Source organism: Diabrotica virgifera, chromosome 4 (genome assembly GCF_917563875.1).
Source record: "Diabrotica virgifera virgifera chromosome 4, PGI_DIABVI_V3a".
In the NCBI taxonomy this organism is placed as follows: Eukaryota; Metazoa; Arthropoda; class Insecta; order Coleoptera; family Chrysomelidae; genus Diabrotica; species Diabrotica virgifera.
The window spans coordinates 248,726,224-248,751,955 of NC_065446.1; the positions used below are offsets into that span (position 1 = coordinate 248,726,224).

At 32.5% G+C, this 25,732-nt stretch overlaps 1 protein-coding gene across 2 annotated transcripts in view; it reads left to right on the forward strand.

Annotated features, from left to right (window-relative positions):
* The first annotated feature begins 5,726 nt into the window (after positions 1-5,726).
* LOC114330240 (homeotic protein distal-less-like) overlaps positions 5,727-25,732 on the forward strand; it is a 347,663-nt gene continuing 327,657 nt past the window's right edge. For both annotated transcript variants that reach the window (XM_028279563.2, XM_028279564.2), the window contains exon 1: positions 5,727-6,436. In XM_028279563.2, the coding sequence (XP_028135364.2) occupies positions 6,127-6,436 (310 nt within the window). In that variant the 5' untranslated portion in view covers positions 5,727-6,126. The remainder of the gene's footprint in view (positions 6,437-25,732) is intronic.

A 25,732-nucleotide genomic window follows, 5' to 3' on the forward strand; every position in this document is an offset into this window, starting at 1 on the left:
TGGTCTTGCTGCAAGACCAAGACCAAGACCGCAAGACCAAGACCAGTCTTGCTCATCACTAAAGTCAATACTTTTTGAGTTATTTGCGAGTGAATATGTTTATTATTTAACAAAAAAAAAACTACGTTTCTAGACGATTTTTCGGAAATAACTCAAAAAGTCCTCTGTAGACGCAGTAGGAGCAGAGTCGTAGGTAATGAAAAGTAGGTTCTTATTCGTCAAATTCCAAATCGAATATTTTAACTTACTGCACCTTTTAGTGTTTAAAAAGCTGAATTTTTTTGAAGTTATACTTCTTTACCGGCGATAGAGGGTGAATTTTTATATGTTAAAACCTATCAGCCCGGCGCATGCGCATTATAACTTTGTTCTGATTGGATGTTCAAATGACATGTCAAAAATTATTCCAAATGGCGGCTGTGGCACAGCTGTACACTAGGTTCGCTTTCAAGATGCAGTAGAAATAGAAATAAACAAACCAAGACACGTTAAATGCCACTAGGAGCACAACCGGATCATAATTTACAATGTATATACATTGTACATTCCAAATCATGATTTCCAAAGTTTATACATTGTAAATTATGATTCGGAAGTGCTCCTAGTAGCATTTAACGTGTCTTGGTTTGTTTATTTTCTACTGCATCTTGAAAGCGAACCTAGTGTAGTTTGATTATTTATGGTTGTTGCGTTTTGAAATTTGTGTGAAAAGAAACAACGTTAGTTAATAGTTATACTGCCTTTTTAAATAGTTTTCATATACCTATATTTTTGGACTTTTGGACTATTTTGGACAAGGAAAACTCATTCTAATTTGGTAAGTAGTTTTTATTAAAATCATATTGTAATTAAAAATTTGGATTAGGTTGGAATACATACATTTATTTTCTCAAGAATGGGGATTTTAGAGAGAAATACCAAATTAGGTCCGATTTTTATTTTTAAATTATGATATTTTGGCGTAGATTTATTTATCTAGTAGGTATGTAATGCTTTGATTTACATACTTAATTTGATTACCAACAAAAGTTCTACCATTTTCATCTAATATATTGTTTTCTTACTGTTTTGTTATTTAATATTTTCTTCCACAAAATTTAAACTACGTACATAATTTAATTACATATATATTTAAAACAACTGTCAAACAGTAAAACATTCAGTTACCCTATTTTTCCACATGAGAAATAATGTGGGATTGGACGAGTGAGTCTAGGCTTCGATTACGAATCAAAGCGGCCTGAAGTTCACGGGTTCGATTCCCGATGCAAGTTTTTATTTTTTTTATTTATTTTTTCATTTTATGATTGTAAGTATATTTGTTATATATTTTTTTTTTCAGAGAATGCGTATTTAAAATTTTTGCCAACAATTATTATCGTTCAGAAATAATTTTTTCTTGTGGCATTTTTCAATGTGTTTGTGTGCGTTTTATTCTTTAATTTTTTAAAATTTTTGGTATTGTCTTAAAAATCACATAATATGTAGTAGAAGTATAACTTCTTACGTGCGTACAAAAGTACACACACATTCTTTTTTTTTTAAGTTTTTAGCTTCAAAAGTAAACAAGGTACGCTCAAAACAAAGTTGGCCTTTTCTTGGTAAAAAAAAAATGTAAAAATCACCACACAATTAGTATCTCAAATGAAACTAATCGTTACCGCTTCATAAGTTACTTGACTTACCTATGTATTGTTTATATGATCTGTAAGTTTTATTGCTTCAAAGTTCTCATTTTTGAATAAAATTGGTTGAGTAAAAATTGTTTTTAATTATGAAATTTTTTTTTAAATAACTTAAAAATTATTGGTAGCTACCAAAAATCTCAAATAGTAAAAAAATATAAGTTTTGCTATTATAAATATTTTGGACTTTTTGTTTTCCTGAATACAAAAATTTGTTAAGGTATGTGAATTGTGAAAATAATTTGTGAAGCGGTAACGATTAATTTCATTTCGCATCCTAAATTGAGGGTGATTTTCACGATTTTTGTTACTAACAAAAAAAGGGACCAAAATTAATTTGATCGTAACTTACTTACTTTTCATGTTGGAAACTTTTTTAAAAAAGAAAAGTAAAGCTTTTTTTAAATAAGTTAAAAAAAGTTGAAATCAGTATTTCCGCGAAAATTGCTTGATTTTTTGGTTATTCCTCGTTGAAATATTCGATTTGGAAATTGACGAGTAAGAACTTACTCATTATTAGCTACAACCCTGCTTCTATAATATACCTACGGTTCTACAGACTTTTTTTTTCATTTTTTGATAAGCTATATTTTTTCTAGTAGTATTTTTTTAATCAAACAGTTACTTTTTGAGTTATTTGCGAAAGAGCGCCTGAAAATGTGGTTCTTTTGTAGGAAAATAAACATTTTCGCTCGCAAATAACTCGAAAAGTATTGACTTATATAGTGAAAAAACAGTATAGAAAAAAAGTTGCTTAGAATTAGTTACTTCATCCAATTCAGGACTTATTTTGAACGTATATTTTCACCCCTAGAAGGGGCGAAAGTCACCCCCTGTGCAAAAGCACACATCGGCACAATATCACTTTTTTCTTTGACATATAAGCAACTTATGTGTACCTATGCCATATTTCATATCTATCCCAGCCGTTCTTTAAATTTTTTTGGTTTGAAGGTTTTGCAATATTTTACCGTGAGTGAATGGACTATTAAAGGAGTAAATTAATATTAATCCTATCGTTTTTCTTACTGAAATGTCTGATCACTTTACGCCAGCAGTTTTTATAAATAATAAAACTCAACAATTTTCTACATCTAAATTTCCAGTCATAATAAATTAAAAACCAATATCGGAAAACTACTACAACTTTTAAAAAATGAACATTGGAATGAAATTTATATCAACAAAATAGATTCTGAAATTGGATATGATACATTTATTAATAAGTTAAATAATTACATACAAATCTCTAGGGAGATAAAACCCTTAAATAAAAAAAAATATAAAGAAAAACCTTGGATCGGTGAGGTTGACATCAATCAAACGACGAGATTTTCATAAAAATAAATTAGTGTCTATATTTTATCTTTATTATGCTTACGACTATAATTGTCTACATTTTTGCAGTGTTATGAGGGTGCTATAAATACGAACAAAAGATCCATCGAGCGTCTTGGGATTATTTTTATGAACTTTCATCGAATATCTGTTTCCGAACTTTGCAGTTTACAACTTATGGATCATGCTAATATAAAAATTACAAAAGTTTTTGTGTTAGCACGTGTTTAGGCAGGCACTGGCGGTTATTCTAACAAGTGTGGAGACAAAGGCTTTGTTTAGCAGGTAAAATGAAGGAACCTTACCTTATCCTTACAATAGACTGTGTTTCTTGATAAATTTGGTTTTCAAATTTTTTTATGAATAGATATTCTTTGTTTTTATTTATAAATACCTACACAAAAATTAAAATTTATTAATCAATTACATTTCGTAGTGTATACTTGTGTAGTTCAAAATGTCCCAAACAAATAAGAAACAAAAGAAGCAAAAAGTGCGTTAGAGCGGCCCCTGGTTCCGCGGAACCAACTGCTTTTAACATGGTTTTAAAAGCACCTTCACAGCAGCTTTAAAACCAGTTGCTTAAAAAAACAAAGTTTTAAAAAGGTTTTTATTTTTGGTTTTATTGACTCTTTCAGAGTGGGCCCTTTTATGCTGAAAGTGGTTTTATTGCAACCTTGGTTTACTTAAAAACCAAATGGTTTTAATTTTAGTTTTATTCTACAGTTTTAAAGCACCCTTAAAAGACTTAATAAACACGTTCGGTGCTACTTGGGATACGAAATAAGTCGACGGGAAACTGCCACTTGCTGTTGCGTTTAGTAAATTTCAATTTCCGACTTATCATCGACTTATTTCGTATGCTTTAAATGATTACGCACGGGTAAAGATTCCGGGACTCAACTGTACCTGAAAACTTTTATAATTTTTATTTTACTAAGTTACAGGGATGAAAAAAAAAAGAAAAAATTTAATGTGATTTTTAATTTCAAATGTTTCATTTAAAAAATATTCATTCTGCATTTAAATTTTTCAAAAATAGGTATTTATGAGTTTTCTCAGGACTTGAAAAAAAAAATAAATGCATTAAAATAGCATTTGACCCTCAAATAGCAAGATTTTGCGCATATTCCCTTAATGAACTTAGTGCTTCGATATAGAAAAAAAAAAGTAATTCAAGATAAATAAATCTACCTAGATATATCTACAGACAGGCGCGGATACAAAGGGGGTAAAGGGGTCCATAGACCCCCCTATTGTAGTGGACACCCACCCATGACCTCACGAACTATTTCCGTGTTTCATCCGTAACAGGGAAATAGTCCCACTAGAGCTCAATCCTTTTGATACCGTAGGTATCTGGGATGAGTCAATTTTATGGCTAAATCTTGATAATATAGTATTTGTGGTAAGTCTGTATTATGAATACCTATGACCCTCCTATTATAAATTTCTAGATCCGCGCCTGTCTACAGATGAAGGGTGAAAAATATAGGTAGGTACAGCTAATATTTAAATAAATTAAATAAAAAGATACCTATCAACCTTTATTTTATAAAATAAAAAATATCAAAAACAATTACTTACAAATTGAAACGATAACGCATTATTATGTTTTGTTGTTGCGTACAATGGTAACAACAAAAGAAAATAAATTGGTATAACAAAAATTAGACAAATAGGTAACACCCAGAACATTCCAAGTCAACTTAGTCTACGAAAATCATTTCAAACAATAATTGCAGTACTAGGCCTGGACCACTCGTACCAAAGAAAGTTTAGGTATTAATAGCAAGCTGAAAATTTGTTAACAGCTTAACGCTGTCTAGTCGGACAAATTTTGATGTACAGGAACACTGAAGGAGGGGAAGTTTTAATTGTGGCACAGGTTACAGGTTTCAAACGTCAGACTACGAAAACGTCCCATGTATTTTGTCAAACAGAACTTCCAATTGATTTGTTACCCTTTCATTAAACTCCCATGCAAACATCAGAATGCTATTTACCACCAATAGATATAATTCCTGTCATTTAACATGTTCTACGTGTCAGACTTATTAAAATGCCCAACATATTTGTCGGACAAACATTTTTTCATATGTTATATAAACTTTGCTATTGAATAAGTAAACTTAAAACAACCTGCTAGTTTTCACAATCATAAACTTGTCAGGATGACTCGTTCCACAAGTAAAACTTCCCTCGTTCCAGTGTTCCCGTACATCAAAGTTTGTCTAACTAGACACCGTTAAGCTATTAACAAATTTTCAGCTTACTATTATTCAACTTTTTTTTTTTGGTACGCGGGATCCAGGCCTACACTCATTTCACCCCCTGCTGCGGTGCAACCACTACAACTCAAACTTCAAAAATTCACTCCGAGCACAAATAGATATCCTAATGTTAAACCCCATAAACAAATGTGCAACAAAACACAATTTAACTCTAGGTGAATCTAACCTAAAAATTGAAGCGTCTCAAAGTCTACGAGGGAGTGGCTTAACCTCTCAACATCGATAAGTCACGCCTACTTCGGTTAAAAACAAGTTGGAGGATTTCAGTGAGCCAATGAGTATATAGGTGGGAGTGGTTAAAGTTGAGTTTCGCTGAACGGTAGCGAAATCTACCGGTTGAGAGGCCAAACCACAGTCCGAAGTGTACTATTATATGATTATTCTTCATTATAGTGCCTACGTCCGTAGGTAGTAGATGGTTGGTTTACAAACGGTCAATTTTCCTTCGTAAAAAAACGACATATGCACCCAATTTCGTGTAATTTAGTTTCGGGCTTGATCTTCAAATAGTTTTTACTCAATTATAGTGTGGATTACACCTATTATCGTCATTCAGTGTGCTAAATTGCTTTCCTTGGTAACAGATTAACGTTATTAACTCTTTAAACTGTTCCTATTACCGACGTTTATCGTTTTCTCACCTTTTCGGGTCAGTGATACAGTGATTCGACTTAGTGATTTCAGTGAACTTTTTCAAGACGTCTCCGAACTTCAGCAAAGTGGATAACAAACCCTTTACAACGCTGAATTTTACGGACTTGGGTTCCCCTTTCGGGGGGCCCAACGAGGATCCTCCGGGCACCCCTACGATGTCGGGGGAGGGTCACATAGGCCCGCCGACGCCTCATGAAAGCAACAATTCCACACCTGTATCTAAAAGTGCATTCATTGAGCTGCAACAGCACGGGTATGGACCCCTGAGGACCACTTATCAGCACCACTTCAATAGTCCGGCGGGAAATGCACATTCTGGTCCGACGGGGGGTCACGACGGTGGCTTTCCGAGCCCCAGGGGTGCCTTAGGAGCCTATCCCTTTCCTCCGATGCAGCAGCATTCGTATACGGGTTACCATTTGGGATCTTATGCTTCGAATTGTCCTCCTTCTCCCAAAGATGACGGTGAGTTTTACAAATATTTTCAAAATCCAATCGTTACTGCAAAAAGATGTATTTGTAAATGGCTCTGGTCATTTTGAACAAAGAGAAGAAAGAAACATTTATCAATTTGTAATAAATTAATAATTTTCTTAAATTCGCGTCTTTTGTCCCTTTTGTTAATGATATTGTTTCTGCTCCACGGTATTACCTACTGGTTTTTGTTAAGTCTTTATCCTCCTTTCATGCATGCCTATTTCTCTTTTATTTGTTTGTTATGTTACTTATTTTTACTTTGATTTTATTTGATTCTTCCAATCTTCATATAATTCTTTTTTGATTTTTGGATCTGCATGATATTCATATTTGTTGATTCAACAACCTTTATATTTTTAATAAAAGCCTTTAGTGTAGATACCTATCTATACAACAGCCTCTGCAGGCCTTTTTGGAATTCCAAAAACTTGGATATTTCCCTTCATTTTTCCGGTTTTTTACTTTTTCTCCCCAATCTCTCCTCTTCTGCTTATTTCTGAGAAGTCTTGCTTTACTGCTTTCAACCATTTCTTCTTTGGACATCCTCCTTGTCCCCTATTTCTCCCTCCTTCGGTTCTCCTTCATAATTATCGGTTATCCAATATTTTCCATATACATATCTTCATATTTTTCCGTGGACTTCTATTTCATACTTTTTCTAAATTTCCAACCATTGGAATCTTAGAAATCTCATGTTTTTAAATGAAACGTTAGCAAAATTTTTTAGCCTCTCTGGTTTTTTTTGGCCTCTCTTCCCTTTGTTGAAGCTTTTTGTTGGATTAAGCATTTATAAAGATTCTATTTTTTACTTTTCGTTAAATCCTGATCCGGCGTTTCCTTGCCCCTCTTTTTTTCATTCTTGGATATCTCATAGCAAAGTATTTCAGAAAAATGTCTTTCCAGCTTGTGAAATGGAAGAAGAATTATTCAATTTTTGACGAATTAAAAAATTTCTTAAACTCACATTTTTCTGTGGTCTTCCATTTTATAATTTCTGTAAATTTCCAATCATTGGAATCTTCTTAGAAATCTCTTGTTTTGAATGGAACCTAAGCCAAATTTTTTAGCTGCTTTTATTTTTTGGACGACTCCCTTTGTAATTTTACTTCGTTAAATTTAAGCTTTTTATGCGATTGGACTATATGACGATCCTATTTTTTACATCTTGAGCTTGCTTCTGCTTGTCTCTCATTTCAATCTTGGTAATCCCATAGCAAAGTACATATTTCTGAAAAATTTATTTTCGAGCCCCAGGGGTGCCTTAGGAGCCTATCCCTTTCCTCCTATGCAGCAGCATTCGTATACGGGTTACCATTTGGGATCTTATGCTTCGAATTGTCCTCCTTCTCCCAAAGATGACGGTGAGTTTTACAAATATTTTCAAAATCCAATCGTTACTGCAAAAAAATGTATTTATAAATGGCTCTGGTCATTTTGAAGAAAGAGAAGAAAGAAACATTTATCAATTTTTAATAAATTAACAATTTTCTTAAATTCGCGTCTTTTGACCCTTTTGTTAATGACATTGTTTCTGCTCCACGGTATTACCTACTGGTTTTTGTTAAGTCTCTATCCTCCTTTCATGCTTGCTCTTGTATCTCTTTTATGATAAACATATTTTGTTTGTTATGTTACTTATTTTTACTTTGATTCTTCCAATCTTCCAACCTTTATATTTTTAATAAAAGCCTTAAGTGTAGATACATATCTATACAACAGCCTCTGCAGGCTTTTTTGGACCCTGGCTTCCAAAAACTTGGATATTTCCCTTCATTTTTCCGGTTTTTTCCTTTTTCTCCCCAATCTCTCATCTTCTGCTTATTTCTGAGAAGTCTTGCTTTACTGCTTCCAACCATTTCTTCTTTGGGCATCCTCCTGTTCCCCCATTTCTCCCTCCTTCAGTATTGCTTTAACATTTTGGTCCTCGCATTCGTAGATATAATGTGGTCTTTAGGCTCGTATTTAATCGTTATTTAGGCTATACAACAGCCTCTGCAGGCCTTTTTGGAACACTGGCTTCCAAAAACTTGGATATTTGATATTTCCCTTCATTTTTCCGGTTTGTTACTTTTTTTCCCCAATTTCTCATCTTCTGCTTATTTCTAGAAGTCTTGCTTTACTGCTTCCAACCATTTCTTCTTTGGACATCCTCCTTTTCCCCCATTTATCGGTTATCCAATATTTTCCCGTGAACTTCTATTTCATACTTCTTCTAAATTTCTAATCATTGGAATCTTCTTAGAAATCTCATGTTTTTAATGAAACGTAGGCAAAATTTTTTACCCCCTCTGGGTCTTTGGACAAATCCCTTTGTGGAAACTTTTTGGTGGAGCATTTATAAAGATCCTATTTTTTACTTTTCTTTAAATCTTGATCCGGCTTTTCCTTGTCTCTCTTTCTTTTCACTTTTGGATATCTCATAGCAAAGTATTCCAGAAAAATGACTTTCCTGCTTGTGAAATGGAAGAAGAATTATTCAATTTTAAAATAATTAAAAATTTTCTTAAACTCACATTTTTCTGTGGTCTTCCTTTTTATAATTTTTGTAAATTTCCAATCATTGGAATCTTCTTAGAAATCTCATGTTTTTAATGAAACGTAGGCAAAATTTTTTAGCTGCTCTGATTTTTTGGACGACTCCCTTTGTAATTTTACTTCGTTTCATTAATTGAAATTTAAGCTTTTTGTGTGATTGGGCATTTGTTACGGTCATATTTTTTATATCTCTTTAAATCTTGAGCTTGCTTCTGCTTGTCTCTCATTTCAATCTTGGTAATCCCATAGCAAAGTACATATTTCAGAAAAAAAATATTTTCGAACCCCAGAGGTGCCTTAGAAACCTATCCCTTTCCTTCCATGCAACAGCATTCGTATAAGGGTTACCATTTGGGATCTCATGCTTCGAATTGTCCCCCTTCTCCTAAAGATGGCGGTGAGTTTTACAAATATTTTCAAAATCCAATCGTTTCTGCAAAAAAATGTATTTGTAAATGGCTCTGGCCATTTTGAAAAAAGAGAAGAAAGATACATTTATCAATTTTTAATAAATTAACAATTTTCTTAAATTCGCGTCTTTTGTCCCTTTGTTAATGACATTGTTTCTGCTTCACGGTATTACCTACTGGTTTTTGTTAAGTCTCTATCCCTCTTTCGTGCTTGCTATTTCTCTTTTATCTCTTTTATGATAAACATATTTTGTTCGTTATGTTACTTATTTTTACTTTGATTTTATTTGATTCTTCCAATCTTCATATAATTCTTTTTTGATTTTTGGATCTGCATGATACGATTACTTGCATCATATTCATATTTGTTGATTTAAAAACCTTTATACTTTTAATAAAAGCCTTAAGTGTAGACCTATCTATATAACAGCCTCTGCAGGCTGTAGGTCTTTTTGGGACCCTGGCTTCCAAAAACTTGGATATTTCCCTTCATTTTTCCGGTTTTTTACTTTTTCTCCCCAATCTCTCATCTTCTGCTTATTTCTGAGAAGTCTTGCTTTACTGCTTCCAACTATTTCTTCTTGGACATTCTCCTTTTCCCCCATTTCTCCCTCCTTCAGTATTGCTTTAACATTTCGGTTCTCGCATTCGTAGATGTAATATGGGCAAGTCTTTAGGCTCGTATTTTTTCTGTAATTATCGGTTATCCAATATTTTCCATATATCTTATATCTTCATATTTTCCCGTGGACTTCTATTTCATACTTTTTCTAAATTTCCAATCATTGGAATCTTCGTAGAAATCTCATGTTTTTAATGAAACGTAGGCAAAAATTTTTTACCCTCTCTGGATCTTTGGACAAATCCCTTTGTGGTAGCTTTTTGGTGGAGCATTTATAAAGATGCTATTTTTTACTTTTCTTTAAATCTTGATCCGGCTTTTCCTTCTCTCTTTCTTTTCACTTTTGGATATCTCATAGCAAAGTATTCAAGAAAAATTGTCTTTTCTGGCTTTCTGCTTGTGAAACGGAAGAAGAATTATTCAATTTTTAAAGAGTTAAAAATTTTCTTAAACTCACCTTTATTTTTTTGTGGTCTTCCTTTTTATAATTTTTGAAAATTTCCAATCATTGGAATCTTCTTAGAAATCTCTTGTTTTGAATGGAACCTAATCCAAATTTTTTAGCTGCTTTGATTTGTTGGACGACTCCCTTTGTAATTTTACTTATTCGTTAAATTTAAGCTTTTTATGTGATTGGGACTTTATGACGATCCTATTTTTTACTTCTATTTAAATCTTGAGCTTGCTTCTGCTTGTCTCTATTTTCAATCTTGGTAATCCCATAGCAAAGTACATATTTCTGAAAATTTTATTTTCGAGCCTGAGGGGTGCCTTAGGAGCCTATCCCTTTCCTCCGATGCAGCAGCATTCGTATACGGGTTACCATTTGGGATCTTATGCTTCTAAATGTCCTCCTTCTCTAAAGATGACGGTGAGTTTTACAAATATTTTCAAAATCCAATCGTTACTGCAAAAAAATGTATTTGTAAATGACTCTGGTCATTTTGAAGAAAGACAAGAAACATTTTTATAAATTTTTTATAAATTAACAATTTTCTTAAATTCGCGTCTTTTGTCCCTTTTGTTGATGATATTGTTTCTGCTCCACGGTATTACCTACTGGTTTTTGTTAAGTCTCTATCCTCCTTTTATGCTTTTTTATCTCTTTTATGCTAAACAATATTTTGTTTATTATGTTACTTATTTTTACTATGATTTTATTTGATTCTTCCAATTTTCATATAATTCTTTTTTGATTTTTGGATCTGCATGATACGATTACTTGCATCATATTCATATTTGTTGATTCAACAACCTTTATATTTTGAATAAAAGCCTTAAGTGTAGATACCTATCTGTACAACAGCCTCTGCAGGCCAGGGACCCTGGCTTCCAAAAACTTGTATATTTTACTTCATTTTTCCGGTTTTTTACTTTTCTCCCCAATCTCTCATCTTCTGCTTATTTCTGAGAAATCTTGCTTTACTGCTTCCAACTATTTCTTCTTTGGACATCCTCCTGTTCCCCCATTTCTACCTCCTTCAGTACTGCTTTAACATTTCGGTTCTCGCATTCGTAGATATAATGTGGTCAATTAGGCTCGTATTTTTTCCATAATTTATTATCGGTTATCCAATATTTTCCATATATTTTCATATTTTCCCGTGGACTTCTATTTCATACTTTTTCTAAATTTCCAATCATTGGAATGTTCTTAAAGATCCCATGTTTTTTAATGAAACGTAGGCAAATTTTTTTACCCTCTCTGGGTCTTTGGACGAATCCCTTTGTGGAAGCTTTTTGGTGGAGCATTTATAAAGATCCTATTTTTTACTTTTCTTTAAATATTGATTCGGCTTTTCCTTGTCTCTTTTCTTTTCACTTTTGGATATCTCATAGCAAAGTATTCCAGAAAAATGTCTTTCCTACTTGTGAAATGGAAGAAGAATTATTCAATTTTTAACGAATTAAAAATTTTCTTAAACTTACGTTTTTCTGTGGTCTTCTTTTTATAATTTTTGTAAATTTCTAATCATTGGAATATTCTTAGAAATCTCATGTTTTTAATGAAACGTAGGCAAAAATTTTTTACCCTCTCTGGGTCTTTGGACGAATCCCTTTGTGGAAGCTTTTTGGTGGAGCATTTATAAAGATCCTATTTTTTACTTTTCTTTAAATCTTGATCCGGCCTTTCCTTGTCTCTCTTTCTTTTTACTTTTGGATATCTCATAGCAAAGTATTTCAGGAAAATGTCTTTCCTGCTTGTGAAATGGAAGAAGAATTATTCAATTTTTAAAAAATTAAAAATTTTCTTAAACTCACGTTTTTCTGTGGTCTTCCTTTTTATAATTTTTGTAAATTTCCAATCATTGGAATCTTCTAAGAAATCTCTTGTTTTGAATGGAACCTAAGCCAAAAGCTGCTTTGATTTTTTGGACGGCTCTCTCTGTAATTTTACTTCGTTAAATTTAGGCTTTTTGTATGATTGGGCCTTTATGACGATCCTATTTTTTACATCTGTTGAAATCTTGAGCTTGCTTCTGCTTGTCTCTCATTTCAATCTTGGTAACCCCATAGCAAAGTATATATTTCAGAAAATTTTATTTTCGAGCCCCAGAGGTGTCTTATAGGAGCCTATCCCTTTTTTCGATGCAGCAGCATTGGTATACGGTATACGGGTTACCATTTGGGATCTTATGCTTCGAATTGTCCCACTTCTCCTAAATATGACGGTGAGTTTTCCAAATATTTTCAAAATCCAATCGTTACTGCAAAAAAATGTACTTATTTGTAAATGGCTTTGGTCATTTTGAAGAAATGGAAGAAAAATTTATCAATTTTTAATAAATAAATTAAACATTTTCAATGTTCCTAGCCTCTTTCGCCCCTTTTCTCATCAAATCTTGGATTGGCTTGTGCTTGCCTATCTTTCCTTTCACTTTTGGTTGTCCCATAGCAAAATATTTCGGAAAAAAGTCTTTTATGCTTGTTCGGTTTACGCCTCCATACAATAGTGTGGACAATACCTACTGTGCAGGATTAAATATTTTCTTATCCATATTTTTCCGTAGGTAGGTACTCTACTATTTTAAACTTTTTCTAAATTTCCAATCATTGGAATCTTCTTAAAAATCTCTTGTTTTTAATGGAACGTTTGCCAGTTTTTTAGCTTCTTTGGTTTTCTGGACGAATCTATTATTTCGTTTCATTAATTGAAATTTAGACTTTTTGTTTGATTGAGCATTTATGAAGATCATATTTTTACTTCAAGCCAGCTCAAATCTTGAGCTGGATACTGCTTGCCTCTTTCTCTGTTCATTCTTGGATATCCCATAGCTTAGCAACATGCTTAAAATGTTTAAATTGCTTTGGTCATTTTGAAGAAATGGAAGAAGAATTATTAAATTTTTAACAAATTAAAATTTTTCTTAAATTCATATTTTTCTGTGGTCTTCTATTTTATACTTTTTCTAAATTTCCAATCATTGGAATCTGCTTAGAAATCTCTACTTAGTTTTTAATGGAACGTATGCCAAATTTGTATCCTCTTTGTTTTTGGATGAATCCCTGTGTAGTTTTACTTCATTTCATTAATTGAAATTTAAGCTTTTTCTTTGATTGAGCATTTCTTTTTTACTTTTCTTTATATCTTGATCTGTCTTTTGCTTGCCTCTCTTTCTTTTCACTCTTAAATATACCATAGCTTATCACAATGCTTAAGGTACTAGTACACTTTAGAAGACCAAAAATAATCATTTTTTTCAAGAATTTTTTTCTCAGAACCTTTATTAAAAATGAACATAAAACTTTTTACATATTAATATCTAACTCTTAGAGAGTACAAAAAATATATCTTTTTTCATATATCCACGTACACTAATATTGTAGAGGGCGCAAAAGTCGAGGCCTCGAAAAATGATGGCGGACAGTTAATCTCAGGATTGGGATATCTGATATAAAAAAATAATACTGCATTTGAAAGAGGAAGGTTTCTTACGTGACAATTTACCACAATTTGAACAAAAGATAAAAAATAAATATTTTTTAACCATGAAAAACTGAAGAAAAACGGGTGATTTTTTCACAAAATTTTTTCAAATTTCCGTAAAATCTATTTTTTTGCAGAATTTTTCACTAATGGTGGTAAATTGTCACGTAAGAAAGCTTCCTTTTTCAAAAGCCGTACAATTTTTTTGTTTCAGAGATCTCAATCCTGAGATTAACTGTCCGCCATCGGAACTACTTTTTTTCGAGGCCTCGAATTTGGAGCCCTCTACAAAATTAGTGTACCTGCATAAATGAAAAAAGATATATTTTTTGAATTCTATAAGAGTTAGATATTAATATGTAAAAAGTTTTATATTCATTTTTAATAAAGGTTCTAAGAAAAAAATTCTTGAAAAAATGCTTATTTTTGGTCTTCTCAAGTGTACTAGTACCTTAAAAAATTATGTTTAAATAGTTTCAATTGGTTTGGTCATTTTGAAGAAATGAAAGAAGAATTATTAAATTTTTAACAAATTAAAAATTTTCTTAAATTCATATTTTTCTGTGGTCTTCTATTTTATACTTTTTCTAACTTTCCAATCATTGGAATCTGCTTAGAAATCTCTACTTAGTTTAATGGAACGTACGCCAAATTTTTTAACTACTTTGGTTTTTGGATGAATCCCTGTGTAGTTTTACTTCATTTCATTAATTGAAATTTAAGCTTTTTCTTTGATTGAGCATTTACTTTTTACTTTTCTTTATATCTTGATCTGGCTTTTGCTTGCCTCCCGTTCTTTTCACTCTTGGATATCTCATAACAAAGTGTTCCAAGACAATATCTTTTTCCGAATTTTCTCTATAAAGAAATTTTGTACAAATTTCTATTGCACGATTTTTAAACAATAATTGTCCTGGTATTCCCACTTAAACTTTTTGTTTTAAAAATATTTAAAATGCCGCATTTTTCTGCATCAATGTTATTTTCTCTTTGTCAACTTATTTGGAAATTTGTTCCGTATAAGAATGATAAATTTTCCGACGATGATTTAATGATGGATACCTATTAGGAATACCTATTTCATAACCAATTTGATGTCTTTTGTTACCAAAAAATTATTTCTTCTTTGCGTTTTTTAAAAGTTTCATAGTACTTTTCACAAACAATATAGTCTTTTGTTAGTAACCGTGTTAAGGCTGATCTTAGTTTACTTATCACTTAAATAGTTAATATTAAGAACATCTTTGGTAGGTACTTGAGATTTATTACTATTTTTATATATTGATAGCCTTAAAAGCTTACTTAGGATGCTCATACCTGGGTGAACAATTATTTCTTTCCGTAATTTTCTGTCTGTTATGTTTTTTCCTTTTAGTTGCCAACCTTTAACTTTTTTATTATCTACCTACTTCGACTTCATCTCTCTATGGATTCGTTAGCCTTCCTCTTATCTATCCCTTGGCCTTTCTCCAATTTTGTTTATGAAAATCTGTTTTCATTTGTGCGCTTTTATTAACTCGGTTACCTATGCTATTTTCTTTATATGGCTTTTAAAATTTTTGGTTTTTTTTCATCGTTCCTAATGGTTTTTAACTGTTTTTCCACCATAATTTTGCTACATAGTTTTTTTTCTATAGGTAATTCTAGAGGCTTAATATAAGCTTAGAATCCAAATTTAGCTGTCACTGGTCACTATATATCTAATTACTGATTTGTATATTCGTACTTTGATATTCTTGACGCCAGCTTATTTTTGAATACTCCTTTCGAGCACTTATAACTTATACATTAATTTCAGTTATTAATCTAGCTTTCAATTATTTTTCACACACCTGTTATCCCGTTATTATTTTTACAACACACCTATTTCAATTTCTACCCCTTTAAATGTATCTATGTAATTTTCCTTCTTCGTTTTTTTTATTAAAAGCTTTGTGTTGTCTTCTTATTTCTGCCAACGTTTTCCACTTTATTCTTGATACTACATATTATAACAAGCTTTCGACTATTAATGTATATCTGTTGTGAAATAGTAAACCTGATCTATTACCATTTATCCCCTACTTACCATTTGTATTACGCTTTTTTAATTCTCATTACTTTTTGAATCTGCAGGTTAGTAATTGTAGGTATACCCTTTCGTATTCTTTTAACGGCGTTGCCTCCATTTTTTGGTCTTTTTGACCGGCATTTTTTTTTTATTTTTTCAAAACATATTTAACTATATTCGAAAATGTGTATTGTCGTTGATTGAATACACATTATTATTATTGAAAAAGAAAATGTTAAGACCGAAATATCCTTAATACCTATACCTAATTTTAATAACTTAATTCTTTTCTTGTACAATACTTATTTACTTTCACATATACATATAGGTACTAATCCTTAAATTTTTTTATTAGATCTTGATGAAAATCTAATGCTTTAGGCCTTTGACCATGTAAACCATAAACTTCATACCACTGCAAAACGATGGTTCCATTATGGGTCACATCTTCGCAGAGCATCTTTCTATATCTTCTTTATATACGCACGAGTACCAGTACCATCTTATTCTCATAAACTTAATAAGTATTGGTGTATTCCGCAATTTGGGACATTTTGTAATATGCCTTATCTTCATATATTCATTATATAGAGAATTAAATGATATTACTTTAAGCCTTTTTCCTCTTTCGTCAATTTCATTATTTCTGCTTCACTTTATTACCTACTGGTTTTTGTTAAATTTCTATCCTCCTTTCTTACCTGATATTTCTCTTTTTTATGTACCTGCCTATTTTTAATTTGATTCTATTCAAATTATTAATATTCTTTAAATCCCAATATAATTCTTTCTTGCTTTTTGAATCTGCATGCCACGATTACTTGCTTACAACAGCGCTACAGGCCTTGTGAAGACCCGAGCTTCCAAAAACTTGGTTATTTCGCTTCACTTTTTTCCGTCCCTTGCTTTTTCCCAGAAATTTTATTGACTGTTAAATGTTATCTCTTTCAATCTTCAGGCATTAGGTAACTTTAAATATATTTTTGAATCATCTATCATATCTATACATAAATGTGTAACTGTTATAAGTAAAAAACTGTTTTAAAATTGTTTCTATTTCAACTAGAACTAATTTTGTTAGATACCACAATTAGAAAAAAAGGAGGCACCATTACCATTTATAACTTATAACTTATAACCCATATCTACATCAAATGACGGTGTCTTGACAGCTAGATAAGATACATTTACTTATTGCCTTCAAAATGCTTTTATAATTTGCACTTTTGAACTATTTTTAAGTAAGTATGCCCAATACATTAAAACCTTTGCTATCTACTTATTTATTGAAATGTAAAAGATACTTATGTATTTGTCAATATTTTTTCATTAACTTCTTTTCTTGCTGCACATGTACTTATTTTAATACAACAGATATAGTGTGTTTTACATTGTACAATAAAGTTGTCTTTACTCATTTTCATTTTTATACCTTCTTTTAATCAAGTCATTTACGTTTAGCTAGAAGTTTGTTTGATAACTACATCGGTACCATTCTATCAGCTTGGGCAGATTCTTTTTCCTTGAATCTTTTCCTGCATAATCAATTGGAGCAAGTTGTATCTTTCTCCACGTGTAATATGTCCGAGATATTAGAATTTTCGTGATTTGATTGTACCTATTATAAGATTTCCATTTCTTTATTCATCTTTCTCAGAACCTCTTTGTTTGTGACGTGTTCTGTCCACGATATTTTCAGAATTCTTCTGTACACCCACACCTCGAATGATTCCAGTTTTTTCATTGATGCCGCATTCAAGGTCCAAGCTTCCATTCCATAAAACAAAGTCGAGAAAAGTATCATCTAGCCAATCTATGTAACTTAGCTCCAATTTTAAATCTCTTTCTATCACATCATCTGTCACATGTCTAGTGACTTCTTTGGTCGCTAATTTTTTCTACAAAGCTCAAAACAAGTGACAAAAAATAAATGCCATTCCAAATAAAAAAAGTTTTGACTCGTTTCCGGCGTATAACGAAACTGAAGAATATATTTTTCTTCCTTCTTGTATGTAGGCTTCAAAGTCTGTTTCTTCTTCAATATTAGCCTCCTAAATTGTTTAAATTATCGCACCATTTTTTTCTTGGTCTGCCAATACTTCTTCATCCATTTGGTGACTTATCTCATGCTATTCGTACTATCTTTATCCTATCTTCTGTCATTCTACTAATATGTGTTTGTTCCACTCCTGTTTACGTTTTGTCACCCATCCATTTATGTCTTCTACATTGCACGATTTTCTTATGTTTTCGCTTCTCTTCCTATCCAACAGACTTTGCCCTGATATTCGTCGAAGTATTTTCATTTCTGTTGTTTCTAGTAGTCGTCTCGTTTTAGATGTATCAGGTCTTGTCTCCGCCGTGTATGTCAATATAGGCTTAATTGCTGCTTTATAGATTTTTGCTTTTGTGTCTTGTCTTAGGTGTTTGTTCTTCCAGATTATGTCATTAAGAGATCCCGCCGCTTTACTTGCTTTTAAGCTTTGTTGTCGTATTTCCTCTTCAACATCTCCGTAACTGGCTATATCTATTGCCAGATATCTAAACCTTGTTTCCTGCTTTATTATTTTCTCATCAATTTCGATTTTTAGATATTATCATATTGTATTTCTTGGCTGTTTTATTGAAGATGTGTGTTAATCTTTGGAGATCGTCTTCTGGAAAATAGATTCAAAATCATAAACTGAGGACGCAGCATTAACATGTTGCAAAAACTTTTTTGCCAACATCTGATCATCTTTACCTCTCACCGACGGATAACAAATAACTCGTTGATATAACAAGCACCATGTTGATTATTAGTAGAATTTCGGCAAATAACATTGTTGATAAAATGTTATGTTACTGAATGAGGACGGGCCTTTAGATTTTAGAAATGGATAGATAGGAGTAGACCTGCGAAATGGTCTGGAGAAAACTGAGACAGCCTAATGTTCAGCAGTAAACGCTGCAGTATGTGTGGTGATGGTGTGTGATTGAGGGAATGTAACACTGCGGATATTCTTTGTGTTCGTCCCAAAAACCAACAGGCAGTGGTTCGACTGGTGTTGTTGTTGTCATTTATTATTGAGCCTAGGTAGGGAAAATTGGAGGCATACTCCTAGGTAGGTCTATCTTTAGATTCTCATGTTGATTCGACTTTGTGCACTCCATATATTTTGTTTTACTTTTATTTATATATAATATATACCAAACGCAGCAGCTTCCCGTTTCAGCTCAATCAGCTCTATAGCTTTTTTGCTTAATACTTTTTGTTGCGACTTATTATGGAAACCGTAACCAGACATCTCGTAATGCGACAGTACGTAACCGAACAATTGGTAACGGACAACTGGTAACAGAGACAGTTCGTAACGGCGACACTTCGTAACGGCGACAGTTCGTAACTATACAAATTCGCAACGGACAATTCGTAACGTCCAAATTGAATTATTCTGTTTATTTTTGTTAACGTCGAAACTAACTGTAACTACAGTTACAATTGAAATTATGTTTATCAATTTAACGAAATAGTAGGTACCTATATAAACATGTTTAACACATTTTATATTTCTTGTTTTAGAATATGTTAAAAGTCTTTTAACACATACAAACTTTGAATATTTAAATATGTACAAACTTTTAACAATATTTTTAAAAGTTTATCCCTCTTATTGTTCCTTAAATTTGCATATACCTACTTAGACAAAGGAATAATGAAGTAATTTCGTGAAATCTTTAAGCCGACAACTGTCTTTAGACATTCCTCACTTTCTAAGTAAACATTTTTCTAAGTAAAGTATTTTATCTAAATAATTTTTATTTGCGTGTTTAAATACTTATTATGTTCTGAAACACAAAATATCTAATGCCTTAAAATGTTTTGGGTCTGGATCCCGCGTATGAAAAAAAAGTTGATTAATAGCAAGCTGAAAATTTGTTAATAGCTTAAGGGTGTCTAGTCGGACAAACTTTGATATATGGGAACACTGGAACCGGGGTAGTTTTAATTGTGGAACAGGTTAAAAATTTGGAACGGTCAGACCACGAAAACGGCACATGTATTTTGTCCGACAGAACAGACTTAAACTCTCCGAACAGAGATTAAACTCTCATGCAAAAATCAGACTGCTATTTATCACCAAATGGGCGTTTTAATGAGTGGAACATGTAGAATATGTCAAATGACAGGAATTATGACAGGTGATAAATAGCAGTCTGATTTTTGCATGAGAGTTTAATCTCTGTTCGGAGAGTTGAAGTATGTTCTGTCGGACAAAATAAATGTGCCGTTTTCGTGGTCTGACCGTTCCAAATTTTTAACCTGTTCCACAATTAAAACTGCCCCTGTTACAGTGTTCCCATATATCAAAGTTTATCCGACTAGACACCCTTAAGCTATTAACAAATTTTCAGCTTGCTATTAATCAACTTTTTTTTCATACGCGGGATCCAGACCTATTTATCCTGATACTGATTCGTTAAATTAATATACATAATTTCATTTATAACTATAATGACAGTATAGTTTCCACGTTAACAAAAATAAACAGCATAATTCAATTTGGACGTTACGAAGTGTCCGTTACGAAATTGTATAGTTACCATCTGTAGCCGTTATGAAATGTCGCCGTTACGAACTGTCGCTGTTACGAATTGTCCGTTACCAATTGTCCGGTTACGAACTGTCGCGTTACGAGATGTCATGGAACCTGAACCTATGGTAACATCATCAGCATATGCGCATTTTGCATAGATCTTGTATTAATACAGCCGTTCATATCCAATTTTCTAACAACAGATTCTAAAGTTAGATTAAAAAGTGTTGTTGATAAGGCATCACCTTGCCTAACTTCATTGTCAATATCAAATGGCTCTGTCATATCTCCATCTATTCCCAACATAGCTTTGGAACCCTCCAAAGTCATTCGTATAACTTTAACTATCTTATTAAATATCCAAAACATAGATAGTTGCTTTATAATCTTTTGTCGATCTATTTGTTATATTCAATACATTTTTGTGTGTTTGATGTTTTACAATATATTGTAACAAAACTGACACAATAAAAACAACTGTCCGATTGATATAGATAAAAAATGATAACTATTCACTTCGAGTAAAAAGAGTTGTATATATTTGAATAAAATTTAATCTATTTTGCATTTGGAATGTACAAAATATTTCCATAAATTATTCAAGACTTTGAAATTTCAAAAATTCGCAAGGAAATGTAATACATATCTAATAGTTGAAAATTTTTGCATACATATTACAACTAACAATCAGAGTTTTGTTTTTTATGTTTCCTTTTAGATTAGTATATAAAGAGAAAGATACGTATTAACGTTATATTATACTTTTCTACGTTATTAGTGTTATTGCTGTGTGCGTTTATGTGACGACTTTATTTTAGCGTACTTCACTCCATCGTCTAAAATTAACGTTACTTTAGTATAAAGATAACTTACATTACCTTAAAAAACAGAGCACACTTCTTTAGTAACCAAGTAATCTGCGAATAAAACAATTTTGTTTTATACACTTCCACAAAATTTATTACAATTCATTACCACAGCAAATTATGTTTCAGCAGATTGCCTTGGTCAAGTGATATATTTTTACTGTGCATCTACACTTTACATAGTAACGGGCTCAAGCTTCCCCTTGTCTTACACCTTCAGTTTTTTGAACTGGTCAGATATCATATTTTTACTTATCACACGGTTTTTAGTGTCTCTGTATATTGATTTAACTAATAGGTTAATAAAAGAAACAAAAACAAATCAGACCACTACACATATGGTATAGAAATCTGAAAAGCACTGAGCTAGCAGATTGTACATTTGCCGACGATGTAGTAATTTTAGCAGCGACTGAAGACGAGTTACAAAGAAGCGTAAAACCATGGAACACAGTTTTAAAAAGTATGGTATGACTATGAATAAAGAAAAATCGAAGGTAATCGTAATAGCCAAAGAAATAGAGGATATACATGTTCAGATAGATGATACAGAAATTAGACAGGTACAATCATTTGAGTACTTGGGAGGAACCATTGAAGAAACACGTATACCGGGAGCTGAGATCAATAAAAGAATTGATAAAGTGAATAGACTGAAAAACGCAATAGGAAAAACAATTATTAACAAGAAAGAAATGTCGAAACATCCGAAAATAAAGGTATTTAAGGCTATATACAGACCAGTACTTACCTACATACGGATATGAATCCTGGGTACTAAATAGACAATACAAAAGTAAGGTACAGGCAGCAGAAATGAGGTATCTACGCAGAGTTCAAGGAGTCACTAGAAAGGATAGGGTAAGGAATAACTACATAAGAGAAGAACTGAAAATCGAGACAATAATGTAGTATGTTCAAAAAAGACAATTAAGTTGGTGGTGGTATTTACAACGACTACAGAAAGAAGTACCAGTTAAAAAGATATGGGAAATGAAGGTGCAGGGGAAAAGAAGTAGAGGAAGATCGAGAGAGACATGAAACGAAGTGATGGCAAGGATTCTTGACAAAAAAGGAGTTCATGGAACGAAGCTAAGGCTATGGCACAGGACAGAAAGCAATGGAAGAGATTTGTGCACTGTTAAAAGAGCACACGTCGACACATCATACCTACGGCCGAGAGGGTAGAAGGTCTAAAGATTATAATATATATCATATATCTATACCTACTTAAAAGTTTTTAACTGAATAAGCTGAGGAAGAGAATTTGTCTCAAGTTGGTCATTAAGAATTATATCTGTACTTTTTAATTTATTATGTTTTGATAAATTTAATAAATATAGCTTAAGGCTTTTATTTTAAATATGGAGAGTTTGAAACTGGTCATTAAAAGAATGATTATGATCTAGAAGGTGAAGTGCGTATGTAGAATCTGTTTTTCTCTTATTGAAAGCCCTTTTGTGTTCTGCTATATGTTTATTAAATGGCTCTACCAGTTTGAACGATGTAAGTATTTGGACAGTTACGGCATGTTAGTTTTTAATACACTACTCTGCAACGTTTTTTTCTTTTGGCTCTTAAACATTAAAAAACAAAAGTTTTTCAGTGTTTTATTATTAAATATCTTAGGCATCGGTATTTATATTCATAATTCATATCATAGCATGTATTTTCCAAAGATATGTGCATCCTAGACAACGTTTTATGAAATAATAATAACGCTTCCCAGAAATGGACATACAATGTAGATACCATATAACAAATACAATGAATTTGTATATTTTAGCCAATAAACGGCACTGTTAGACATCGATATAAATCATGTTAATGCTTCCTTGCTCGTTAGTAGTCTTTTGTTTTCTAAGTACTTAAAAACGATTTTTCGTTTCGGCTTGTTTAAAAACGACATAAAATATTTATATCGGCTTCGACAGTAATTTTTTTAAAGTTGTCAAAAATATGTATCGCACGTATTTGCATAATGTGGTTGAATTTATAATGGACTTCGCATAATATTATTCGTTGCTATAAATATTTACAAAATTATATAAATAAAAGTAACATTCACTGTAACATTCGCTGTGGTCTTCGTTTATCATTCATCTTTTTTACATGGCCATATCGTTTCTGCCTTTTACATTCTGTAGTTTACGTTGCTATAGCGAGTAGACACTCTTCTATGGTCTCGATAGAGAATAGTCCCATTTTAAAAAACCGACCCTGCCCACGCGAGACATGCTTTGCTCTCAATTCCTTATTGAGAGAAATCGTGACCCATCTCTTTATCTTCCCAAATTTTAGTTACTTATTTCCTATCCCCCTGGTGAAGGCAGCAGCTATCATCTGTACCAGGTCAAGCGGCATAGGGAATGTACCTAAAACGGATTGAAACTGGACTAAGGAAGTGACTGTACCTACAACATACGCAGCTTATTACAGTCCGAGAAACTGGCAAACACTTGAGTGAAGCAAGAAACTTCAATATGGAACGACTATTTTAGTATTAAACAAAATTTCGCAGTGTCACAGACTTTATACTTCTAAGACTAAATGTGCTGCATTGTTAAAATTAGGAAGAACTCATAGAAACCTAAATATTATTCAAAAACCATGAAATCCTTTATAAAAGCTATATTTGTTAAAATCCCTATACAGGGCTACATCACAGAACAAACAGAACTAGTTTTCAATGGGTTGACCGATCATCATCAGTGTTTTCTTGAATCTAACATGCTAACCACCAAAGTAAAAAATATTTGGGTAAAAATCCTTTATAATTAATCCGTCAAAGGAACATATAAAATGATGTGAGTGTAAACATGGATGTTTAAAATATCCAACGTTACACGCTCGAGGTACCATTGAGCTCAATTTGACTTGTTCAGATCGTGGCTGTATGGAAGCAAGATAAAACAAACCCAATAGAATACTAACGAATCAATAAATTTGTTATAAAAAAGTGCAATGATGAGGTACCTACTTCGGCGTATGAGTAAATAAATAGAATTAGACACCAAGCATCATCAAAGAGATAAAAATATAATATGTGAACCATATTATGTTGAATGTTGAAAGATAAAAATTACTCGAATCATATTGGAAGGTAAAATACAATAATGGCAAAAGATCAGTAGGTAGACTCCAGGACTTGTGGTTGAAAGACCTTTTTTTGGGAAGGAGGAAATCTTCATCAGGGTAGACCGCAGCACCCCAAGAAATTAGTATTCTGCCCTCTACCCTGGTGTGTGGGATTCAGTCCGCTTGCCCAATTCAGACACCCGTGAAGCCGAGCGAATCAATCGTGAAAACGCAATTGCCTACCCACTAAAACCCCCCCATTCCAGCCGTGGACACCCGGTACGTATTTTTAACAAACGTTGCTTCGGATGTCCCGCTGCTGACCCTATCTCTACTCCATGTCGGTGGAGCCTACTGTGAGGAGTAGTTATTCTTTTATTTGTTCTAGAAATATAACATTGAGTACTGAGTACAAAAAGAAGAGTATATGAAAAAAGTTAAAATAAAAGGAAGTGTACACAACTGAAATAAAATAAAGTAAGATAAAATAAGTATTCATAAAACATTGTAAAAATAAAAGTGTATAGATATAATAAATAAAAGTGTATAGATAAAAGGTGTATAAGTAAAATAAATGATAAAATATCCTTGATGATGTCTTCTGTCACTCTTTCATCTCCCATCTTGTCTCGCTCTCTCTCGCGTTTCCTTTTTTTTATTATCTCTGTTATTAGGTCTACTATCACGTTGAAATTTTCTTTGCTTTGCATGGCTACATTCATTATAGTCTCTGGTGTTATCTCACCTAGTTTTCTTCTCATGCCTTGTTGTTTATCGTGGAAAACGTTGCAATGGAATACACAATGTTCTGCGTCGTCACGCACTCCACATTCTATACATAAGTCATCTTCAGTTTTCCTTATACGATATGTGTAAGACCTGAATGAGCCGTGTCCTGTCAGGCACTGAGTAAAAATTGAGTGGTTGAAAGACCTAAGGAGATGGTTTGACCGCTCATCCGAGAAATTTTTCGTGCAGCAGCCAAGCTTCTAAATCTTCATCAGCAGCTGCAGTAGCAGCAGCAGTCGCCAAGCTTCGATTTGGATCACCAACCTTCGAAAGGACCTAGTGCAATAAGTAGAAAAATTTACAGAAACTCGATGTCTTTTAATCTTTACAATTGTAACATATCTTTCACAGTGCCAGCTTTTCTGTTAATCTAAATTAAACACTGAAGTAAATCAATTCTTCTCCTCCGTGTATACATTCAAAACTTTT